This window comes from Balaenoptera musculus, chromosome 1 (genome assembly GCF_009873245.2).
Source record: "Balaenoptera musculus isolate JJ_BM4_2016_0621 chromosome 1, mBalMus1.pri.v3, whole genome shotgun sequence".
Classification (NCBI taxonomy): Eukaryota; Metazoa; Chordata; class Mammalia; order Artiodactyla; family Balaenopteridae; genus Balaenoptera; species Balaenoptera musculus.
The window spans coordinates 81,339,331-81,361,087 of NC_045785.1; the positions used below are offsets into that span (position 1 = coordinate 81,339,331).

The 21,757-nt window shown below is 37.5% G+C and overlaps 1 protein-coding gene across 10 annotated transcripts in view; it reads right to left on the bottom strand.

Moving 5' to 3' along the window:
* Positions 1–5,520: 5,520 nt before the first annotated feature.
* Positions 5,521–21,757, bottom strand: part of EVI5 (ecotropic viral integration site 5) — a 227,345-nt gene continuing 211,108 nt past the window's right edge. For 6 of the 10 annotated variants that reach the window (XM_036850975.1, XM_036850955.1, XM_036850951.1 and 3 more), the window contains one exon: positions 5,521–9,605. In XM_036850975.1, the coding sequence (XP_036706870.1) occupies positions 9,294–9,605 (312 nt within the window). In that variant the 3' untranslated portion in view covers positions 5,521–9,293. Of the gene's footprint in view, positions 9,606–15,390; positions 15,543–18,706; positions 18,720–21,757 lie in introns of all 10 variants that reach the window. The other 4 variants (XM_036850966.1, XM_036850985.1, XR_005019724.1 and 1 more) reach the window with 3 other exon arrangements.

The following is a 21,757-nucleotide window of genomic DNA, read 5'->3' on the forward strand; positions in this document are numbered from 1 at the left end:
ATTTTTTAAGTCTTTATTGAATTTATTACAATATTGCTTCTGTTTTATTTTATTTATTTATTTGTTTGGCCATGTGGGACCAGGGATTGAACCCACATCCCGTGCACTGGAAGGCAAAGTCTTAACCACTGGACTGCCAGGGAAGTCCCAGGCTAAATTTTATGGTGTGTGAATTATATCACAATAAAGCTGTTATTTTAAAATAGTTATTGGCACAAAGTAAGTACTATGTTTCCAAATATTTACTGCCTCTCCTTGGAGGAGTCTTAGTTGTGTGACTTAGCCAATGAAATGGCTAAGTGATATACATCAATGAAAATGATGTATATCACTTCCCGGCAGAAGATTTGGGAGCCAGCATATTGTTCACCATATCACTTTTCCCTCTGCCTTAACAATCAGCAATGTTCAAAATAGAAGTGGTGGGCTTCCCTGGTGGCGCAGTGGTTAAGAATCCGCCTGCCAATGCAGGGCACATGGGTTCGAGCCCTGGTCCGGGAAGATCCCACATGCCGCAGAGCAACTAAGCCCGTGCACCGCAACTACTGAGCCTGCGCTCTAGAGCCCGTGAGTCACAATTATTGAGCCCGTGTGCCACAACTACTGAAGCCCGTGCCTAAAGCCCGTGCCTAGAGCCCGTGCTCCACAACGAGAAGCCCGCACACCGCAATGAAGAGTGGCTCCAGCTCGCTGCAACTAGAGAAAGCCCACGCGCAGCGATGAAGACCCAACACAGCTAAAAATAAAATAAATAAAATAAATAAATTTATTAAAAAAAAAGAATAGAAGTGGCTTCATCAGCCTGGTTCCCAGAGTAAAAACGATGTAGAGCAGAGCAGCAGCCAACTTTTGATGGACGTGTAGCAGGAGTGAGACACGATGTTGTAAGCCATGAGATTCTAAGGTATGTGTTAATAACAACAACAAGTAGTATAAGTACCACTATGGGCAGAAATTAGGAAATAGAGAGTGTTGGCCCATCACCTCAAACATATTTATGTGGAAATAGCATGTAGATAGTGTTAGTAGAGAAGCGGAGTGCAGATGAGAAGTCAGGGCAGGAGAAGGAACATTCAAATCCATGAATACTAACTGAGTAGCCTGTACTGGTTCTGGGGATTCAGAGATGCCACGCACGTTCTCGCTGTTAGCTAACGTTGACTGAGCACTTACTACGTGCCAAGCCCTTCTGGGCTCTGGGCCTTGTGTTGTCTCCAGTCTCATCAAAGAGCAGTTTGGTGATGAATAAGAAGCTTCTCCAATTTTGACCCACAAATAAACAATTCTATTTTAGAGAAATTAGTGAAGCAAATGAAAGGCTGTGGGATTTGTTTAAAATAGCTACAGAGTGTCAAGGGCTGTGAGCCAGACCAAACAACACACCTTCCCACACACCCGACTTGGGCTTGTGATTACTCAAATCCCAGCACTGGCCTGGGGAGCTGCCTGCCAGGGACATCCCTCTACAGAACACAGCTGGAAGGCAGTTCGCCAGAATAGGGCAGAGCTGGACCTGGCCTTAGCTTTTGAACTAAGTTAACTGGGGGGAAATGCCTGACACTTTTCTTTATAAATTTATGCTGAACACCACGACTCCTCACTGTTGGGGTTTCCACCTCCTCACCTGGCAGATTGCTTTTGCAGTTCTGGCAGCAGCTCAGTGGGCTGATGAGGCAGGGGAGAGGGAAATGGCTCAGAGACTCCTTTAAGCTGAGCAGCTTAAGCCTGACCAGAAGCTCATCTGTAGAGAGAAGGCTGCAGAGACAAACATTTATTCATGCATCAAAGGTTTTAAAACTCTCTTTGTAAATGGAGAGTAGTTGGCCCAATCCTGAGCTCCAGTGAAGGGCACGAGGGTAGAAGCTGGGCTTCGAGACATGCAAAATAGAAGAGACAATGCAGGGCTGTGGGGAATAGCTGTCATCTCTTCTACCCACGGGGAAGAATCAGCCTGGTTGGGGTTAGGCGGGTCCACACAGTTGTGCCTTGAAGACTGAAGTACAGCAAACACCAAGGAGGGGTCCCTACTCCAGACCTGGGTGGGAGTGACAAAGATGATACAAGAGACCAGGAAAGCCTTCGCCTGGAGAGAAAGAAGAGTCCTTGGTAGGGGAGGAGACCAGGTGCTATGACTTGATGGGCTGCCCTGGTCCGTCTGCTGTGGAGGGCTGTGTGCAGTGGCTGCCTGTCCCACCCTCTGCGGCAGAGTCAGGGAACAGTTAGGCGCTCCCAGGTGCATCTCAACTGCCACGGCATCTCTCAGCCTTGGAGTCTCTCATGTGTACAGTATGCATTTCCTTTAAAAAAAAAATCAGAGAAACAACATCTTGAAAGTCAACCAGTTTCTTTCCACCTGCCCTGCTCTCTCCTGTTAACGAGGACAGCCTCAGAAGATCCCTTGCAGTCTCTGAAAAAGTGGCCAGCCCTGGGTGACAACGGGGGGGGGGGCTGTGGACACAGTAGTAGCTACTTTGTTAGAGTCAACTCAGGATACAAAAAGATACTCTGGGCCTGAAATCCCACACGCTGGTTTATGATGCTTCATTTCTAGACACCCTTGGTAAAATCTAGAGTGCAGAAGAGATGGAGCCATACACCCAGATCAGGAGACATTAGCACCTAGGTAAGAGCAAGTCATTGGGTAGGAGACAATGGGACTTACAGAACAGTTGTTGCAGGGATCACGGGCCCTGCCCTGGTGCAGGGTGGGGCTTTTGGATGGGCAGAGAGCAGGAAGCAGTACGAAGGAGGCCCTTCCCCCCCAGTTGGATGTGATCTCTGAATTCTGACGGCACTGTATCTGTACCTTTGTATCTCTCATTCCACGTGTGAGGACAGGAGTTGGCCTGGTTCATCTTTGCCTCCTCAACAGTGCTTGGTGGGTGTCTTCCGCCAAAGCAGTATTCAGTAATTAGAGGACTCTGGAGTCAGGCTGGCTGCACGGAGGTCCCACTGGGTTTTCCACTGACATTCATATTTCACAGATGTTGTTTATCCCATTTTAATAGTGAATAAACTGAGGTACAGTGATTTATTCCACTATTCATTCACTCATTCAACAAACATTTATTGTGAGCCAAGATACTGTCCTGAATACTGGGGAGAGAGACAAAAATCATAAAGCTTGCATTCTAGTGTGGGCAGACAAAAACAAATGATGATGTAAAATGCATAGACAGTTATCAATGCAATGGAGAAAGATAAAGCTGGGAAGGGGCTTTTGAAAAAGGGTCAGGAAAGGCCTCCTGCGCAGGTGACACTTGAGCAGAGAAGAGGAGTAGTTAGGGAGCTAGTCTTGTGGGAATGTGGCAGAAGCCCATTCCAGGAAGGGCAAGGCCCCGGGAGTCTGGTGTACTAGCAGCAGCAAGGAAGCCATAAATTTCTGTGATTTGTCCAGGTTTCAACAACACAGAGCTCGAGTCCCAGTCTAGTGCCAGAATTCTACACCTAAAAAAACCTTTCTATTTCATGGACACTGCAAATTTTGTAAGTCTTCAGGTATTAGGTTTTTTTCCTTCTATATATCTTTACTTGAACATATTTAATTTATAAGCTGACTCTAAGTTCTCAACATGCCTATTTTTTAAAAACTGTTTCAACCATTTAAAGAAAATTTATTTATTTATTTACTTGGCTTTGTCAGGTCTTAGTTGGGGCACTTGGAATCTTTCGTTGCAGCACTCAGGCTCTTTGTTGCAGCACACGGCTTCTCTCTAGTTGCGGTGCAAGGGCTTACTTGCCCTGAGGCACGTGGGATCTTAGTTCCCTGACCAGGGATTGAACCTGCGTCCCCTGCATTGGAAGGCAGATTCTTAACCACTGGACCACCGAAGTCCCTATTTCAACCATTTTTAAGCGTACAATTTGGCGGCATTAAATCCATGCAGTGTTCTGCAACCATCACCACTATCCATTTCCAGAACTTTTTCATCATCCCAAACATAAGCTCTGTATCCATTAAACAATAACTTCCCTTTCTCCCACACCCCTATCCCATGGATAATGTCTACGTGTTAGACATGTTAAAAGTACAGAAATACTTGTGTTGATGTATCTGTCTATAAATTTGCTATTCTAGGTACTTCAAATCAGTGGAACCACACTATGTGTCTGGCGTATTTCACTTAGCATTTTTCAAGGTTCATCCATGTTGTAGCATGTATCAGAAATTCATTCCGGGGAATTCCCTGGCAGTCCAGTGGTTAGCACTCAGTGCTTTCACTGCTGGGGCCCAGGTTCAGTCCCTGATGGGGGAACTAAGGTCCTGCAAGCCGCATGGCGCGGCCAAAAAAAAAAAAAGAATTTCACTTCTTTTCATAGTTGAATAATATTCCATTGTATGTATATACCACATTTTATTTACCCATTCATCTGTTGATGGTCATTTGTTGTTTCCACCTTCTGGCTATTGTGAATAATGCTATTATGAACATTGTTGCACAAATATCTGTTTGAGTCCCTGTTTTCTTTTGAGTATATATCTAGAAGTGGCATCGCTGGATCATATGGTAAGTCTATGGTTACCTTTTCTGAGGAACCGCCAAAACTTTTCCACAATGGCTGCACCATTTTACTTTCCCTGCAGCTATGGACAAGGGTTCCAATTTTCCCATATCCTTACCAACACTTGTTAGTGTGTGTATGTGTGTGTGCGTGTCTTAATAGCCATCCTAATAAGTGTGAAGAGGCACTTCATTGTGGTTCAGGTTTTACTTTTCTCACCAGCTACTAGAAACAAATTTGATATCCATCTTCAATAGATGTATATATTTTTAGTTTTAGTCCTAGTGGCTTTTTGTTTTTTGACTCACTTCTAAATATATACCAGAGATTCTCAACCAGGGGTGATTTTCATTCTCAGTCCTCCCTACTTTTGGCAGCTGGAGATACAACTAACTGAAAGAGAAGGTGCTACTGGCATTTAGTGGGTAGAGCTCAGGAATGCTGATAAACATCCTACAATGTACACGACAGCCACTTGCAACAACTTGGCCCCAACTGTCAATAGTGCCAAGGTAGGAAACCCTGGATTATAAATTACATTTTATACAATTGTATATATAATATACAATTATATACAATGAACTACTGCTTCTGAATTAAATGATTATTAACATTGTGATGATGCAGAAGGCATAACTTTCTTTTTATAATTACCTGTGTATATTCAAATTATATATTTAAAAATATTTATTGAATTAGTTGATAATTAATTTAATAACCTAAAACACAATGTGAGATGAAAATATTGCCATTACTATTTTCAAAAAATTACCATGTTGCTGAAGGAAATAACAAACCCAGGTATTAGGCCTTTCATTAAATTGAAATATATATACTAGGCTCTCTGTTTGGTACTAGTTACACATAGGTGGAACAGGTGGATATGGTCCCTGTACCCACGGAGCACAAGCCTCACTCAAGAATATCTGATGTCAGGCCACACATTTTTAAACAGTTTCTTTTTTGATGCCTATCCCCTTTTAAGTTGAATAGTTTAAGGAAACAGAAATTCTTATAAAATGGAAAACTTTAATTGTTTAAAGCAAAGGCACAAGTAAACATTTCAGGTTATCATACAATGTTACAATAAGAAATTCCAACAGTAAAATGAAATACATTATAGTTTTGCATCTCTATAGTATATGTAATGCATTATTCTATCCTCTCTTTGGAGTGAAAAGAAGGGGTAGGTAGATCAATGGATGTGATGTAAAAACTTGGATTATAAATAGCATTCACTCCATTTTTAATCAGAAAATTTAATTTCAGTAGAATGAATTAAATTAAAATTAATTAATTTTAAAAACTTACTGTTTCATTAACGACAGAGCAGCAATAATTTTCAGGCTAAAGCTCATTGTTTTAACAAAGTAAATCACTGATTTCATGAAATGTTAGCTGTTGACACCTGGTACTTACACAAAAATCAAGCCGGTCATAAAAGGGCTTTACTAAAACACAATTCATACACTCATTTTACTTTAAATCTGAAAATTATAGTGCACTATGTAAAGATAAAGAAGCATGAGGAACCAAATCATTTCTTATGATGTCAGAAATAAAATACTTAAAAAGGTCTAGACCTTGTTTTCAATCAAAGGCACTATCTGGAGAGTAACAAGCTGCATTACATTCCAGAGCTAAGAAAAAGTTGTTTTTTCCTTCCCCAAATAGCCAACCAGTTAGTTAGGACTTGGTGTCTCAATTAGTCATCAAACATTGAACGCTTAATATCTATCAATAAAAAGGGTAGAAATTGTGTAAAGTTACACCTTTGACTTATTTTTCCAGGAAGAAAAATTTACCACTAATTTTTTAAAACGCTGTTGAAATATTTTCTTGATCTTTAAGGTCTCTGTTTCATCACCTCAATGCAATTTCCATTTTATTCAGGTGACTTGTAGTCTCTCTCAGCATTTCAACCCAGGATGGCAATGACACCAGAAAGTAACTATCCCAAGGGAGTAAGTTATTCTATTACATCCTAAAGGCCAGGAAGATTTTAAAACTTTCTAAGGAGTATTTGAATCAAATATCTTGAATGAGAAGATTGTCATTTCTAGTTTTTCATTATCCCAATTACAAGAGTCTCAACAGAGTAAGGTTTACTTACCATGATTCTTTTAACAACTAATTCCTAACCAGAAACAGTACTTAGGAAATTCTTTAAGAATATCTTTCAAAGTTTAGAATTGAAACATGGTTCTAGAAAGATGTTCTTACTTTTAAAGTCAAATTATAACACTGACTCAGTGAAGCACACCCTAAAGGCCAATCAATGATGCATGCTTTAAAGAACAGTGCTAGGATTCTGGTATTCTTTCCTTTCTTTCTCCATTTCCAAAGGCACAGATACCCTTCCAAATTTGTCTATGGCCTCAAAGACTCTGTAATCTAAAATAGCTGGCACATTCTCCATGTTGAATAGTTCTAAGTATAGGATCCACCAGGAAATTTTAGGTTTCCAAACCATTAGCTCAACAGCAAAAGCAAATGGTTCAGTCTTCTACTTGAGACAAACTGAAGAGGTAAACCTACATTTTAGAGCATCTAAATTAAGGTCAGCAAACTTTCTCTAAAGGGACAGATAATAGACATTTTAAGCTACTCAACTTTGCTACTGTGGCACAAAAGCAGCCACAGACAACATGCAAATGAATAAGCATGGGTATGTGCCAATAAAACTTTACTGACACTGAAATTTGAAGGTCATATGATTTTCATGTGACACAAAATATTATTCTTTTGATTTTTTCCTCAACTCTTTAAAAATGTAAAAATCATTCTTAGCTTGTGGGTCATGTGAAAACAGGATGTTGGCTGGAACTGGCTCATGGGCTGGATCATTCGGATTTCTTGATGTGGGGGGTCAAAGCAATCATGTGGCCATGAATCATCTCATTTCACTTGGGCATCAACAGCCTCTAGACTGACAGCAAGGAACCCCAAAAGAGAATCCCAAAGGCACCAGTCAGACAATTCTAGGAGTAGTATCTATGTTCATAAGCTGCGTAAAGCTTATGAGTGTTGATACTTGCGTATCTATACATAAAGATATATATCTATATAATATATTCAGGAAACAATTTAAATCAAACATTTAAATCACATTAACTGTCAGAAAAGCAGGGAATTGAGAAATTAGCTGAGCCTTTTCAAATGCTTTGGTGTCAGAGCGATTTGGATTAAAATCTTGGCTCTGATTACTTACTAACTTGTGACCACAGGTAAATTACTTAACCACTAGAATTTAGCCTGGAGCTATGGAGACAATAGGCATGTTTTCAATCTTGTTTCTCAAGCAAAATGGCTATAAAGGGTTTGCTGGGAAACCCTTGACTACGATGCACCGTAAGGCTTAACTCCTTGTTTTAGACAGAAAACTATTTTTGTCTCTTCTGTTCCATCGTGTCATGTAATTTTTTTTCTCTGCATGCAACATATTGTGCAAAATTGTACCTCCATATTTACCGAATTCTACCTTCCTCTTATTCTTGAAGGTTATTTTTTTTTTCCATAGGCTGCTGATGAAAATGAGAGTAGAAAGCATCCAGTCAACACATTTTTGTAGTCTTTCCATAGTATAAGTGTAGTTTGGGTGTTTCCTCTAATTTACCAATGACAGGCATTCAGTTTTCTAGGGAAAAAATGTCTAGATGATAAAGAATTGGTAGGAAAGGATTCTTATGGCTTGCTTTATCTATAGATTAGTAACTAGAGAATCTGAAGATAATGTTCATAGATTATTTGCAGATATAATTGCTGTATATTGTGGACCTCAGTCCATTGATTAAATTATATTAAGTAGAATATTAGCTAAGTAATATGTGCTATTACCTCTCTAATCATGAAAAATTTGTTACATACATATGAACTAAAAGATTTCACCAACAGTGTCTTTGAACAAGCATCAGTTATGAATCTGCTAGTGTTGAATGCTAAGCAAAATTCTAAAGCTATTAAAATATTAGTGTTTGGTTTTATTTTCAATTTTCTTTTAACCTATTATTTACAGAGGTCCTTTTATAATGCTGAAGGCAGTCATCTTGCAACAGATACATTCTCCACATAAAATGTTCAATGTTGTGTGGTGCAGATTTATAAATATGTACAAAAACCCAATATATTTGTAGTTAACTTACTACTCTGACTGGTAGGCAACACACGGAAGCATCATGTGCACATAAAAATCTGAAATTAAAAACAAAATTTAGAATTCTCAAGACAGATAAGCATTAATTTGTGTTTATAAAATTATGTGAAAAAAAGGCCTTGCTTTTGGGAATTTTCAATGACCCACTAATAAAGCAGTAATTTTAGTTGAAAAAAAAAATTCCCCAAACACAAAAAAACCAAGATAAATCAGATGTATGTCTTGGTCAAATGTGTGTAGACAGCCACCCTGAAAACAAACTGATAAACATAAATATACAATTTGTTCACTGAGCATAAAATATTGCACAAGAACAGTTTTGTCTGAAGAAAATTCAATTTTCCACAGTTCTGAACTTCAAAATGGCTCCCACATATAGATATAATTGCATTTTCTAAACAAGAAACATTAATATTTAGTAATACTGCTAGAACCTTATTTTTCCCATTAACCGTATTCCACTCTACTTTATAGCAATGGTAAGTCAGTGGTGAAGATTTGGCAAAGATAAAAAGGCAGTTAAGATTGTAAAATATATATATTTATATATATACATATGAAACAGATATGTTCCAAAAACCCTCAGTCATGATAACTGATCCCTTAAAAAAATCCACAGTCTAGGTCACAGTGATGGTCAGACAGTGGTTGAGTACGACCCGCTTCTCGGGGGCCGCTCCTTTTGAGCCACTTCACTGCTCTCTCTGGTCTTCAGTGCGCTGTCTTCTGCTTCGCTTTCACTACCATCTGCCACAGTGGGGTCCAAAGACATCAGGCCAGATTTTCTGTGCAAAGGAAAACCAATGCCACTTTCCTGTAAGGAATTACCTACGAACTCTTCATCAGAGGAATGGAATGATTCATCATCTCCTATTAAATGGTTGACGATGTGGATTCCATCAAAACGGGGTTGGCTGGAGAAGCCCCTCTGGCCTTTTAGGCAACTGAGCTGTTGAAACAAAATCCAAGTTAATATACTCAACTTGGGGAAATATACACACTCCAAGAAAGCAAACATTTCATGTTTAAGTAAGAAGATACCCTGATCTTTTTCCATTTATGGATATAAATAGTAACTACCAATTTTTTAGTGACTCTCACGTGTTACGCAATGAGCAGATAACTTATTTTAATTGAATCACCACAACAGTCCTGTGTGGTTCATTTTATCATCTTCATTTTAGAGATTAGGAAATAAGAGACTCAGGTAGTGTAGCTTGCCGAGGACACATAGCTAATACCCAAGTTTAGATTCAAACGGAACCTTTGTTATACTAGAGATAACATGAACTCCATGTGCCCATCACTTAATTTCAACATCTAACACATCATGGACAATCCTGTTACAATATACCTCTCTTGTTCCTGGATTATTCTGAGGTAAATCTCAGCCATCCTATCAGTTCACCTGCAAATATTTCCATGTACATCTGTAGAAGATATGGACTTAATAAAGACAATACTCTGAACTATCACACACACTGTCTTAGAGCACGTCTCCATAATTTTGTGAATGATGATAATGGTTTACAAATCAATAAAATTTGCTAGCAGTCTCCATTCTGTTATAATATCCTAAAGACCACCATACCACTATCACTCAATGAAGCCAGAAATGCTTCTTCCCACTATTGATATGTCCTTCTGTGTAGAGGGAAGGCCAGTGATGTACAACATTTTTGCCTTCTCTTCCCTGTTCCTCCCAGGGAGAAGGAGTGACTTCTTTCACCAGGGGTAGGGAAGAGGAATGGCACATATTGCTCAGCTCTTTTCCCTCTCTTTCCATCTTTGGGAACCAGGTTCTGTTTCTCTATCCCTGGAATTTTATAGGGCCATACCCTTGTGTGGGAAGAGCTATGCAGATCAAATGCTACCTATTACTGGGGGGCAAGTCTGACAAATTCTAGCGTTCAGTACTGAAAAACCCATTGTTGCACACATCAAAACCACATTCTCCCAAACCAGTTTTATCAGTATTAAGGGTGATTTCTTTTCATCATCTGCCACTTCTTTGCCTAAATTCCCTCAAATTCCCAAACCCACCACCACAGATACTACCACATCCACTATCATATAATTAAGACATCATCTTCTCCTCAAGAGTTTATGTTTTAAATATAAAATTTAATTTTGATATTATCACTTGTTTAATTTCTCTCATACACCATGAATTTTCTCCTATGATAAAGTAGAAGAGTTAAAAAAAATCCAAAACAATAAAAACAATTAACTATCAAAATCTACCTTTACTATCAAGAATTTGCTAAAAATATACTCCATGTCTCTTGTCCTTATCATTACTATCAACCTGCAATTTTGTTTCTCCAGGACAAATTCCTGGTCACTAACTATCTTTCGAATCTTGAGATAAAGACAATGTGAAATATTCAGGAAATATTACATACACTTTCAAAACTAACGGTTCTGAGAGTAAAGACATTACAGCTTTGCCATAACACCTCCTAGCTTTCCTGATAGACTTCCAGGAAGAAGTGAAGAAACCCTAGTACTTCCCTGTTGGTATGTGACAATGGGAAACAAGAGGGATGCTGGGACTCAACACAATGATGTCTGCGTCAGGTAAACCTTCAGCCATTAAGAAATTCCTGTGCCCTAGGCTAAGAGAACATCATAGTGAGGTACAATGTAATTTAAGTAAAACCTTCCTCTTTGGCATAGCAGAAGGGATATAAACTTGGAGTTGAATCTTTAGGGAAAGGGCACAGAGCACCACAAAGACCTCTCCGCGGTTGTGATACACACTGCATTACTACAACTGCCACACTCTGATGCAACATCCTATCACCATATTGCAACACATGATTTATAGCTCCAAGTGTAAAATTAAGTCAGTTAATGTCTTCCTTTTTCTTGTCCCCAAACCCTTTTTGAAGAAATAATATAGAGCACGTGTCTTCCTTCTTCCTGGCTATAAAGGAGGAATATGGCGGAGGAACCACAACTTCCCAATTGTTTGGAAAGCTATAGCTTTTCTTTGCTCTAACAAAATTTATTGCAATTGAAACTCTGTAGCCTCATATCAAATGTAATAATCGACCTCAAATATTATATAAAGTGAACTACAGATTGAAGGGTCATTTATTCAATGTCAAAGGAGATGCAATTATTGCTTCTTTGAGAACTGCTAATGTAGAACAGCAAAGGCATAGAGAAATTTTTTGGTGGAAAGAAGAAAAATGTGAAGGTAAGGGACGGTAAAACTGAAGCTATATCCTAGTTATCCCCTGGACCTAGGAGTGTGCATACTGGTTCTGAAAGGGAAGAGGGCTGTGGTAGGCCCTGAAAGTAGATATCTGGGCAAGGAATTCCAGGGTACTGAGTACGTAGAGTATGGTCTCAGAGGGGTTAGACTTCAGGTGGGGATGTCCTCTGGGAGGGCATCCTGTGAAAAGGAGTTTGGCTGGGAGAGGACCAGAGCTGGGTCCTCTAAAGTGCTGTCTTGGTTGCCTGCATCTAAGAGCTGTACTGCTTACCCTTATTACTAGACTCTTGGGAACTAATTATGTTTAAACAACAACAGAGACTTCCCTGGCAGTCCAGTGGTTAAGATGCTGCGCTTCCACTGCAGGGGGCACGGGTTTGATCCCTGGGCGGGGAACTAGGATCCCGCATGCCACATGGTGTGGCCAAAAAAAAAAAGAAAGAAAGAAAAAAGAAAGAAAACAACAACAAAAAGCAGACAAGTAACCTTCTTAACCTAACCCCCTTAGAAAAACTTTCAGGGATATTACCAATAGCGAACTTAGATTAGCATATCTCAAAACATGGCCCACTGATCATTAGCATTAGGATAACCAAGTATGCCTATTAAAAATGTAGAATCGCTCCCCAGATTTAAGGATCCCAAATCTGGAGAGTAAAACCCCAGAAACCATATTTTTTACAAGCATCTCAGGAGATTTTGATGTATTCAGAGAATCACTGTGGCAGATCCTATGTTCAAACCAAATGGGGCTGACTCAGAAAGGAGTTGATTTACCTGAAATGCAACTATCAATTATTCAGGACAAAAGTGCTCCTGAACTATGAACATCTGCCTGTTTGTGTCTGGTATACACAAATGGACACCATCTTTCAGTAGTACAACCAAGCTGTTCTAGGCCGATTCTACTATCTAGTGGTTGAAACAAGGAGCCGTCTGTTGAAACCTCTTTTCCTGAAACTTTCTTCTGGTATAAGGGTAGAGTCTACGAATGCATATGTTCAAAAAAGCTGAGTAATTTTGATGTACATCCTAGGATAAGGACCACTCTTTAGGCAATGTTTTTTTGTTTGGTTTTGTTTGACATCTTTTTTGGGTCAATCACAGGATAAAGAATCTGACAAAGGCTACTGCCTTTTGTCTTGAAAAGTATACATACATACTAGATGGAGCATACCCTTTTGAGGCCCACTGTCTTTCTAATTTTAGGTTAAAGACTATAGGAATATCTTCGTGACACTGGGAACAGCAATGACAAAAACTTCAATTGTGAAATACATTCATATCGTGGAAAAGAAAAAAATGTATTATTTTTCTGGGTGAAATTAGACATAGGTTTTAAAATCAATGAATGTGCCTAGAAGTACTTTTGAGATTCACCAAGGAAAAAGAGGCACCAGGAGTCTCTGAGTTGTATGTAAAGGGATTCTTCACTGGGGAATCTTTGGATTCCCCAAAGAAGAATCTCAGCAGGATCATCCTACAGTGACGGTCATAGTCAATGAATCCTACCCAGGCATTCAGAACTTCCTGTCAGATTTTTAAGTTCTTTAGTCTTTTTATTTATTTTTGGCTGCGTTGGGTCTTCGTTGCTGCGCGCCGGCTTTCTCTAGTTGTGGCGAGCGGGGGCTACTCTTTGTTGTGGTGCATGGGCTTCTCATTGAGGTGGCTTCTCTTGTTGCGGAGCATGGGCTCCAGGCACGCGGGCTCAGTAGTTGTGGCCCATGGGCTCTAGAGCGCAGGCTCAGTAGTTGTGGCACACGGGCTTAGTTGCGCCACGGCATGTGGGATCTTCCCGGGCCAGGGCTCGAACCCGTGTACCCTGCATTGGCAGGCATATTCTTAACCACTGCGCCACCAGGGAAGTCCTTAAGTTCTTTAGTCTTAAAGTTTGAGTAGAGAGTAAAGTATTATCAGACATTTGAGGAAAGCATCTAAGAGAAACCAGAAAAAAAGAAACTAGAAGTTAACAGACTATCTGGGGAGAAGAAAACTTAAAAAAAAAGCATCATTCATTCCTTCTGAAGATGCTGCATCCAAGTTAAAAAAAAAAAAAAGTGATATTCTAAAAAAGGGTCTTAGATATAAATTTCTCTGACCTGGAAGACATGTGCTTTGAAATTGAAAAAGCTGTCAAGTGCCCAGGACAATGGATAAAAGTAGACCTATACTACAGTACATCACAATGAAATTCCAGGACACTGGGAACAAAGAAAAGACAAAGTATCCAGCCCAAAACAACAACAAGTTTTACATAAAAGATTAAGAATCAGAATGGTATCAGACAATTACAGCAGTGCCTTCAAAATTCTGAGAAAAACATTTCTAACCTATATTTTTAAAAATTGTAATTACCTTAAAACATTTTTTTTATACCCATACAAACTATCAATTAAACGTGAGGCTAAAATATGAGTTAAAAGCTTAAAGGACTTAAAAAAAAAACTATTTTGGGTCAACCATGAGAATCAGAATCAGATAAATCCTTTTTATAGTTTATCTTCCATTGTTTTTTCTCCCCCCCCCCCCCCACCGAAAGGTAGGTGATATGCTCCACCAAAATGAAGTACACCAAGAAAGACATCCTTTTGTTTTTGATCCAGGAAAAAGGAAGTCTAATTCAAAAGTGAGGCAAAAGGAATTCCTAGGATAACAAAAAAAGCTCCCAAGATGACATCTGTGCAGGAGGCCTCCAGGCAGCCAGACCTCTTTGAAGAAGACCAGCAGGCCAGAGGAAAGATTTCTTCAAGAAGGTGAAATTAGTAGTACACCTAAATTGTTTGAAAAGAAAAGATTAACACATAACAGGAGATTTACACTGTATTAGAGGAGAGTTACACATAAGAGACCACACCAAGAAAATGAAAAAACTAAGACAATCATTTGAATAAATGTACGCAGGTAAAATGATCACAATAAGACACTATTTCCATACAACTGAATGCTATTTGGCAATAAAAAGGAATGAAGTAGTGATATATGAATGAACCTCAAAAACATTAAGCTGAGTCAAAGAAGCCAAATATAAAAGACGACATATTTCATGATTCCATTTATATGAAATGTCCAGAACAGGCAAGTCTACAGAGACAGAAAGATTAGTGGCTGCCTACGACTAGGGAAGCGGGGGGAGGACAAAGGGAATGGCTGAAAATGGACATGAGGTTTCTTTCTGGGGTGATAGAAATATTCCAAAATTAGATTGTGGTTATGGTCACACAACTCTATAAATATACTAAAAGCTACTGAATTTTACACTTAAAATGGAAGAACTTTATGATATGTAAATTATATCTCAATAAACCTGTTTAAAATAACTAGAGCCAGAAAAACAAACAAACCCTCCCCAAAACATTATTTTTCAAGCTTCCCTGATAAGACCATCTTGGAAATTTGTTAAAAATAAGATTTTCCAGGCCTGTCTTTGGTCTACACTCTAGAGGAGAGGCCTCTAGGGAAACAACTCAGGAGCTTTAACACACACACACACACACACACACATGAAATGTACCTTTCTTAGGAGTGGACCCCTTCCAAATCTTTGAGTAGGGTCCTGGTTTCTCTCCAAATGACTGAGTCTGTACCAGTAATTCTTTCTGGTTAGAAAGTATCGCATGGTGTCACACACATTGGAAAGGTCCCATTAAAGAGATGAAGCGTGTACTAAAAGTATGGAGGCAAGAGAGAGGTCTGAAGAACTGTTAAGCAGTTTAATATTAGGCTGCTAGGGGTGCTGGGGTTGGGGGAGTGACATGGAAGAATCTTAAGTGCAAATTGCTAAGTCAAAGAAGTCAATCTGAAAGGCTAAATACTGTATGATTCCACCCATATAACATTTTGGAAAAGGCAAAATGATGGAGACAGTAAGTAGACCAGTGGTTGCTAGAGGTTCAAAGAGAGAGAAGGAAGAATAAATAGGTAGAGCACAAGAGACTGTTTGGCAGTGCAACTCTTCTGTATGATACTGTAATGGTAGATACAAGTCATCATACATTTGTAAAAACCCACAGAACGTATTGTACAACACAAAGAGTGCATCCTAAAGTAAATAAGGACTTTGGTTAATAATATATCATATATTAGCTTATGTATGACACTAACACAAGATGTGCACAGAGGAAACTGTGGAAAGGCATTGAGGGGGTGTATCTCTGCACTTTCTGATCAATTTTTCTGTAAGCCTAAGACTGTTCCCCAAAATAAAGTCTATCAATTAAAAAAATGAGATGTTCTGTGGTATTTTTCTATGACCACAATGCTATAATGTCAAAACTGCTTGAGGAAATTTTGAGAGTATACTTGTTTCAAGGTAATGTTTAGGCTCAGGTTCTTTAAAAAGTAAGATAAAACACAGTAAAAAGCACACAGATTTTAAGTGTACAGGTTGATAAATTTTTACTTATGTATATGCCCATGTAACTACCATCTGGATCAAGATACAGAATGCTTCCAGCACCCCAGGAGGCTCCCTTGTATCCCTTCTTCTCTGACTGATAACCCTACATTCCCTCAAAGGTAGCCACTACTCTGACATCTATCACCATAGAAGAGTATTGCCTGTTCTCAGACTTAATATAAAGAAACATATGGTATGTACTCATTTGTATCTGGCCCCTGTTACTCAACATTATGTTTGTGAGATTCATCTATGTTGGCATGTACAGCAGTTGTTCACTCTTTTTCAGTGCCACGTTGTATTCCACTATGTGATATATCAAAATTTAGCTATCCATTACACTGTTAAAGGCTTTTTGGGTTGTCTCCAGCCTACTGCATATAAGGCTGCTAGAAACATTCTTAAATATGTTTTTTGGTGAATATAAGCACTCATTTCTCTTGAATATAATTGCTGGGTCATTGTGTTAAGCTCCAGTAAATTGCCAAGCCATTTTCCAAAGTGTTGTAACATAAGCTCTTTAATTTTTTCAGGAAAACTTTTGCCTTACCTTCTGCCAGGTTGGTCGTTAAAAGCAAATTAATGGTCCCTTAACTGATCATACTGATTAAATTCATTCCAGGTTCTTATTAGAAAATACAACATTGAATTTTCAGCTATCCAATCACATTAGCGAAGACATGGAATGTAAACTGGTGGTAGAAGTGTAAATCAGTAAAAGCACTTTTGAAAATGGTTTAGCAGTATTTACTAAAGTTGACCATCTATCTACATACCCTACACCTAAAATAACCACAGATTACAGTTTGCTTGGGACAAACTATTTTCATTCTCAGAAGTGTCCTGGTTTGAACGATAAATAATAAGTCATCAAGCAATTCCATTCTTAAGTATATGAACAATAGAAATAAGTATAATATACTAAAAAACATTTATAACAGGGTTCATAGCAATTTTATTCATAATAACCCCAAATGGAAATAACAGTAGAATGAGTAAATAAGTTATGGTATAGTCATATAATTGACACAATAGAGTAACAAAAATGAATGAATAATTACTGCTACATGGAACAACATAAATCTCACAGTACTGAGCAAAAGAAGCCAAACACAAAATAATTCATTCTGTATGATTTCATTAGTATAAGGTTAAAAACTAGGCAGTGAGTGGAAGAGTGACAAGGAGACTTTTGAAATGCTGGCAAGGTTCTAGTTCTTGACCTTGGTGGAAGGTTAAGTGGGCATGTTCATTTTTGTGATAATTCATCAAGCTGGACACTTAGGATTTATGCATTTTTCTGTATATATCTTACACTTAAATTAAAATGTCTATTATTAAATAAAAGTCCAAGAACTAATTATTTTAACTATTAGATTGAATCATATGATATTGCCATTTTTGTAAGTGAAAGTCAAGTATCAGCAATTTCATTTGGCTTAATTAACCTAATTTTTCATTATTTTTGTATTATATGCATTCATGCAAACTGCCTCAAAATCTTTAGGGAACAAGGAGGGGTATAAATCTAAAAACAAACATTTTCCACCATGCATATTAAGTTTCTTAGTTTCAATTATTTGTTTAGTTGTATCCCAAGACTAGGTGAACAATAAAGCCTCTCAAATATGCTTCCAAATTTATCTGTAGCTTGACCATTTTGATAATAAATTAGTTACATTCACCAGAACAAAACCCCCAAATAATCCAATAACAAAAAAATCAAAATTGCTTCTTTTATTTCTGAAAGTATTTTTTTTTGTTTTCCAGTATAATTTTGATATTAATACTTTAAAATATTAGCATTTTTACAAACCATTTTTATAACTTTTATAACATTTTAAATAAATCAACAGGCATAAATATATTCACACATACCTTAATATTGTAGTGATTCACACACACATGTATATTTGACTTTTTATTATTATTACTATTATTATTATTATTGGCTGTGCCGCACAGGCATGACGGATCTTAGCTCCCCGACCAGGGATCCAACCCTCATCCCCTGTAGCGGAAGCACGGAGTCTTTACCACTGGACCGCCAGGGAAGTCCCTGAGTTTATATTAATAGATATGTTTTTTCCAAATTATATGATTTAACACTGGAATTAAATATTTAAAATCAGTACCGTCTGGAAAAATATGGAATGATTGGTTGCTGTACATATATTTTACCTCTTGTTAGCTCCTGATGATGGGGATTATTTCTTAATCATTTTTGTATCCTAGAACTTAGCATTCTGACTTGACCAGAGTAGGCACCTAAGAATGTTGAAGAACTACACTGAAAAGACAGCAGGATTCTTGAAAAAAGCCTGGGGTACTGATTATTCATCCTGTCCTTTTAAATGCTGAATGAGAATACTAATAAGCAGACAGATAAGAGTGCTAATATACAAAATCCAAATAATGTACTGTTTCTTACCTGATGTGGATTGCTTCATCATGTTATGCATTAAGAGACAGAGTAAAAAAAAGTAAAAACATGTAGAATTTATTTAAATAATACCTAAGACATTCTGATATACTCATTACAACTTAAAAAGTTAACAAAATCTTAACCTCTCACTATCAACAAAGAGACTGGACTTAAGGATTTCTCTGCATGTATTAAGCAATGCTGACCCAAGAAAGCATTTAGTAATTAGAAAAGGAAAGTGATAAGCTAAGATATTATACAACTTATAAAGAATAAAGCACAAAATGCACTATAGTTAATAAGAAAACAGGAAACTGTCATGTTCATAGTCTGATGAACGTAGGTTTTGACAGGAAACAGCAGAGTTTCTAACTGCATGACAGTAAAAGTACAAACACTAAAAAAGAGTATTAAAAACTATTACAGTTGTTTCACAGAAAAATTACATTAAAATTTTAAAGCAGGGAAAACCTGCAGGGGTGAATATACTGAAGTCCCAAAGGACTTCATAATCGTTAAGGATATAGAAGTATTTTCTGTAATTTTTTCTTAGTCTACTTCATTCGCTAAACAACTAAAGGTTAAGATAGAAGTTTCTTTTGTAAAACAGAAAAGTGTGATAGTTTTAGAGACATACAGCTTTTAAATATAACTTCTTAATAAATAACAGGAAAATCTGTCCTAAGAAAACTTGATAAATTTAGGCTAGTGACCATGTAAACAGAGGACACAACATGTTCTCTATGTGTTTGCTTTCTTTCTGCACATTATAGAACAGTGCTAACTTGAAAAATGTTAGAGTTGATTTTACAGTTGATTTTAAAGAGACACAACAGGTTATTCTTCCTCCATTTTCAACATGTAGAGGTAATAGAATTAATAATGAACCCTTATATTTATATGATGCTTTACAGTTAAAATTGCTTCCATGTATATTATTTCAAGTTAAAATTTTTTCCCAGTGTGTATGCTTGGAGGTTGAATTGTGCAGGCAACTACCACTTTCTGAGATTCAAAAGAATAAGAAGAAGGACTGCACTGAGTATTTTGAAAGACAATCAGTCCACAACAAAGTGGAAAAAAGTCATCCACACACCAAAAAAACCCCTAACCAAATGAACTTTGATCGCTACTAGACAGGGTTTAAACCATTGAAGTGAGTCATGTGATACCAAGTGAACTGCAAAACAGTTGCAGTAAGTTTCCAAGACTGAGTCATATCAGATTATAAAAGCTCCTATTTGTACATTTGGGCTTGTATAATCAATCTTTGTAAAACACAGAGCTATAGCTTTTAAAGCTAAATGTAACATTTCTATAAGTGATGTATAATATATACATATATATATGGGCAGATGTACATAAAGTCCAATAACACAGATTTGTGTTTCTAAGTTATAAAGGCTTTACTCTTTTTTCCCAAAGGTTAATCAGTGATTTTGTTGGATTCCTTACAAAATAATTTTAATAGTTTTCCTTATTTTCAAAATTTAAAATAAATGTCAATGGGAAATAATACGCTACATTTATTCTCAATTATACACACGACAAAGATTAAAACTAGCGATAACGTGCCCGTCTGGGTAGCTCAGCTGGTGCTGGGGACGGAGGTCAGCTCCACCCTCTGCCCTCAAGCTCGGGCACCACGGGCAGCCCGCCCGGCCTCCCACGGGCTGAGGGGGCGACACTCCCAGCTTTAGGTCCAGAAGAGAGTGGCATTCAGAACACAGGTCACTCGTTCAGACAACAGAGCCAGTGTAGACCAAGTCCTAAGTGTGACAGGGAATGACCTAGGAAACTTTGGGTTTTTGAAGTCAATTCTTAATGTTCCATATTGTTAATACCTTGAAAATTTGTTAAATGTTGAAAGCCTTATTACTATTTTCAGATCCTTTCAATAAAAAGCCTTGTTTAAAAACAAAAACAAAAAACCCAAAAAAACCAGCGATAAACATACAAACCAAAAGATTTCCAGTGAATCAGAACCAGAAAGCAATAAAAGTGATCAATTGTAGGTCATGACTTTCTGATCATTGCATTACATAGAGAACAGCCAAAATTCAGTAATTGCCTATAGTAATTAAAAATCAGATTAAGTTTAAACATTCAAGAATTTTATTGAAATAATATAAAATAGACAATGCTGAAAATGTTTTTGGCTTTAATATATGTAAATCATTTTTTAAAAACTGATAAAACACTTAAAATTAAAAAAATATATAGATTCTATGTTAAATGTATAAAATGCAATAGTTAAAACTTACATTGTTAGAAGCAAAGAAAAAAAGTACATACCCACATTAATAAGTGAAAAAGGAGAAAAGTAAGGTTTGGAACTGAAGAAATTTATACTGTGCATTTGTTACCAGAGAAGGAGAGAGGGGGAAGAAATAAAAATCATTTACAAAGAACTCTTAATCTTTCTGTAGCACATACTTAGATTTATCCAGTACACTTGGGCAAACAAAATGAAACTGCCATTGCCCTCTTCCTGGCAGCTGACACATCTTGATAAAATTGAAACCATTAACATTATTTAGAAGGTACTCTAATGTCAATGGTGATGAGGTTAGGAATATATGAGGTTCTATGTAAATTTATGACCAATTACAGGAAATAAATCACTTCACACTTGTTTCACTCTGAACTTTTAAAGCTACATCAAAGTACCACGTACATTTCATATGATTTGACTTTTAGCTGGAGCACTGAAAAAAATTCAAACCTTTAGCAAAACATCCTCATAAAAACGAAGTATTTCTTGTCTATCTGGATTGAATTCTTAAGAGGAATTATTCTTCTCTAAAGCTAAACCATGGGTTTTATCAGTCCATCCAATCAACCAAATTTTGAATCATTTATCTGATAAGGGATTAGTGTCTAGAATATATAAAGAATTCTTACAACTCAATTATAAAAAGACTACCCAGTTTGAACTGGGCAAAGGGTCTGAGTAGATATTTCTCTAAAGAAGATATAAATGGCCAATAAACATAGGGAAAGATGCTCAATATCATAAACCACCAGGAGAATACAAATCAAAACCAAAATGATATG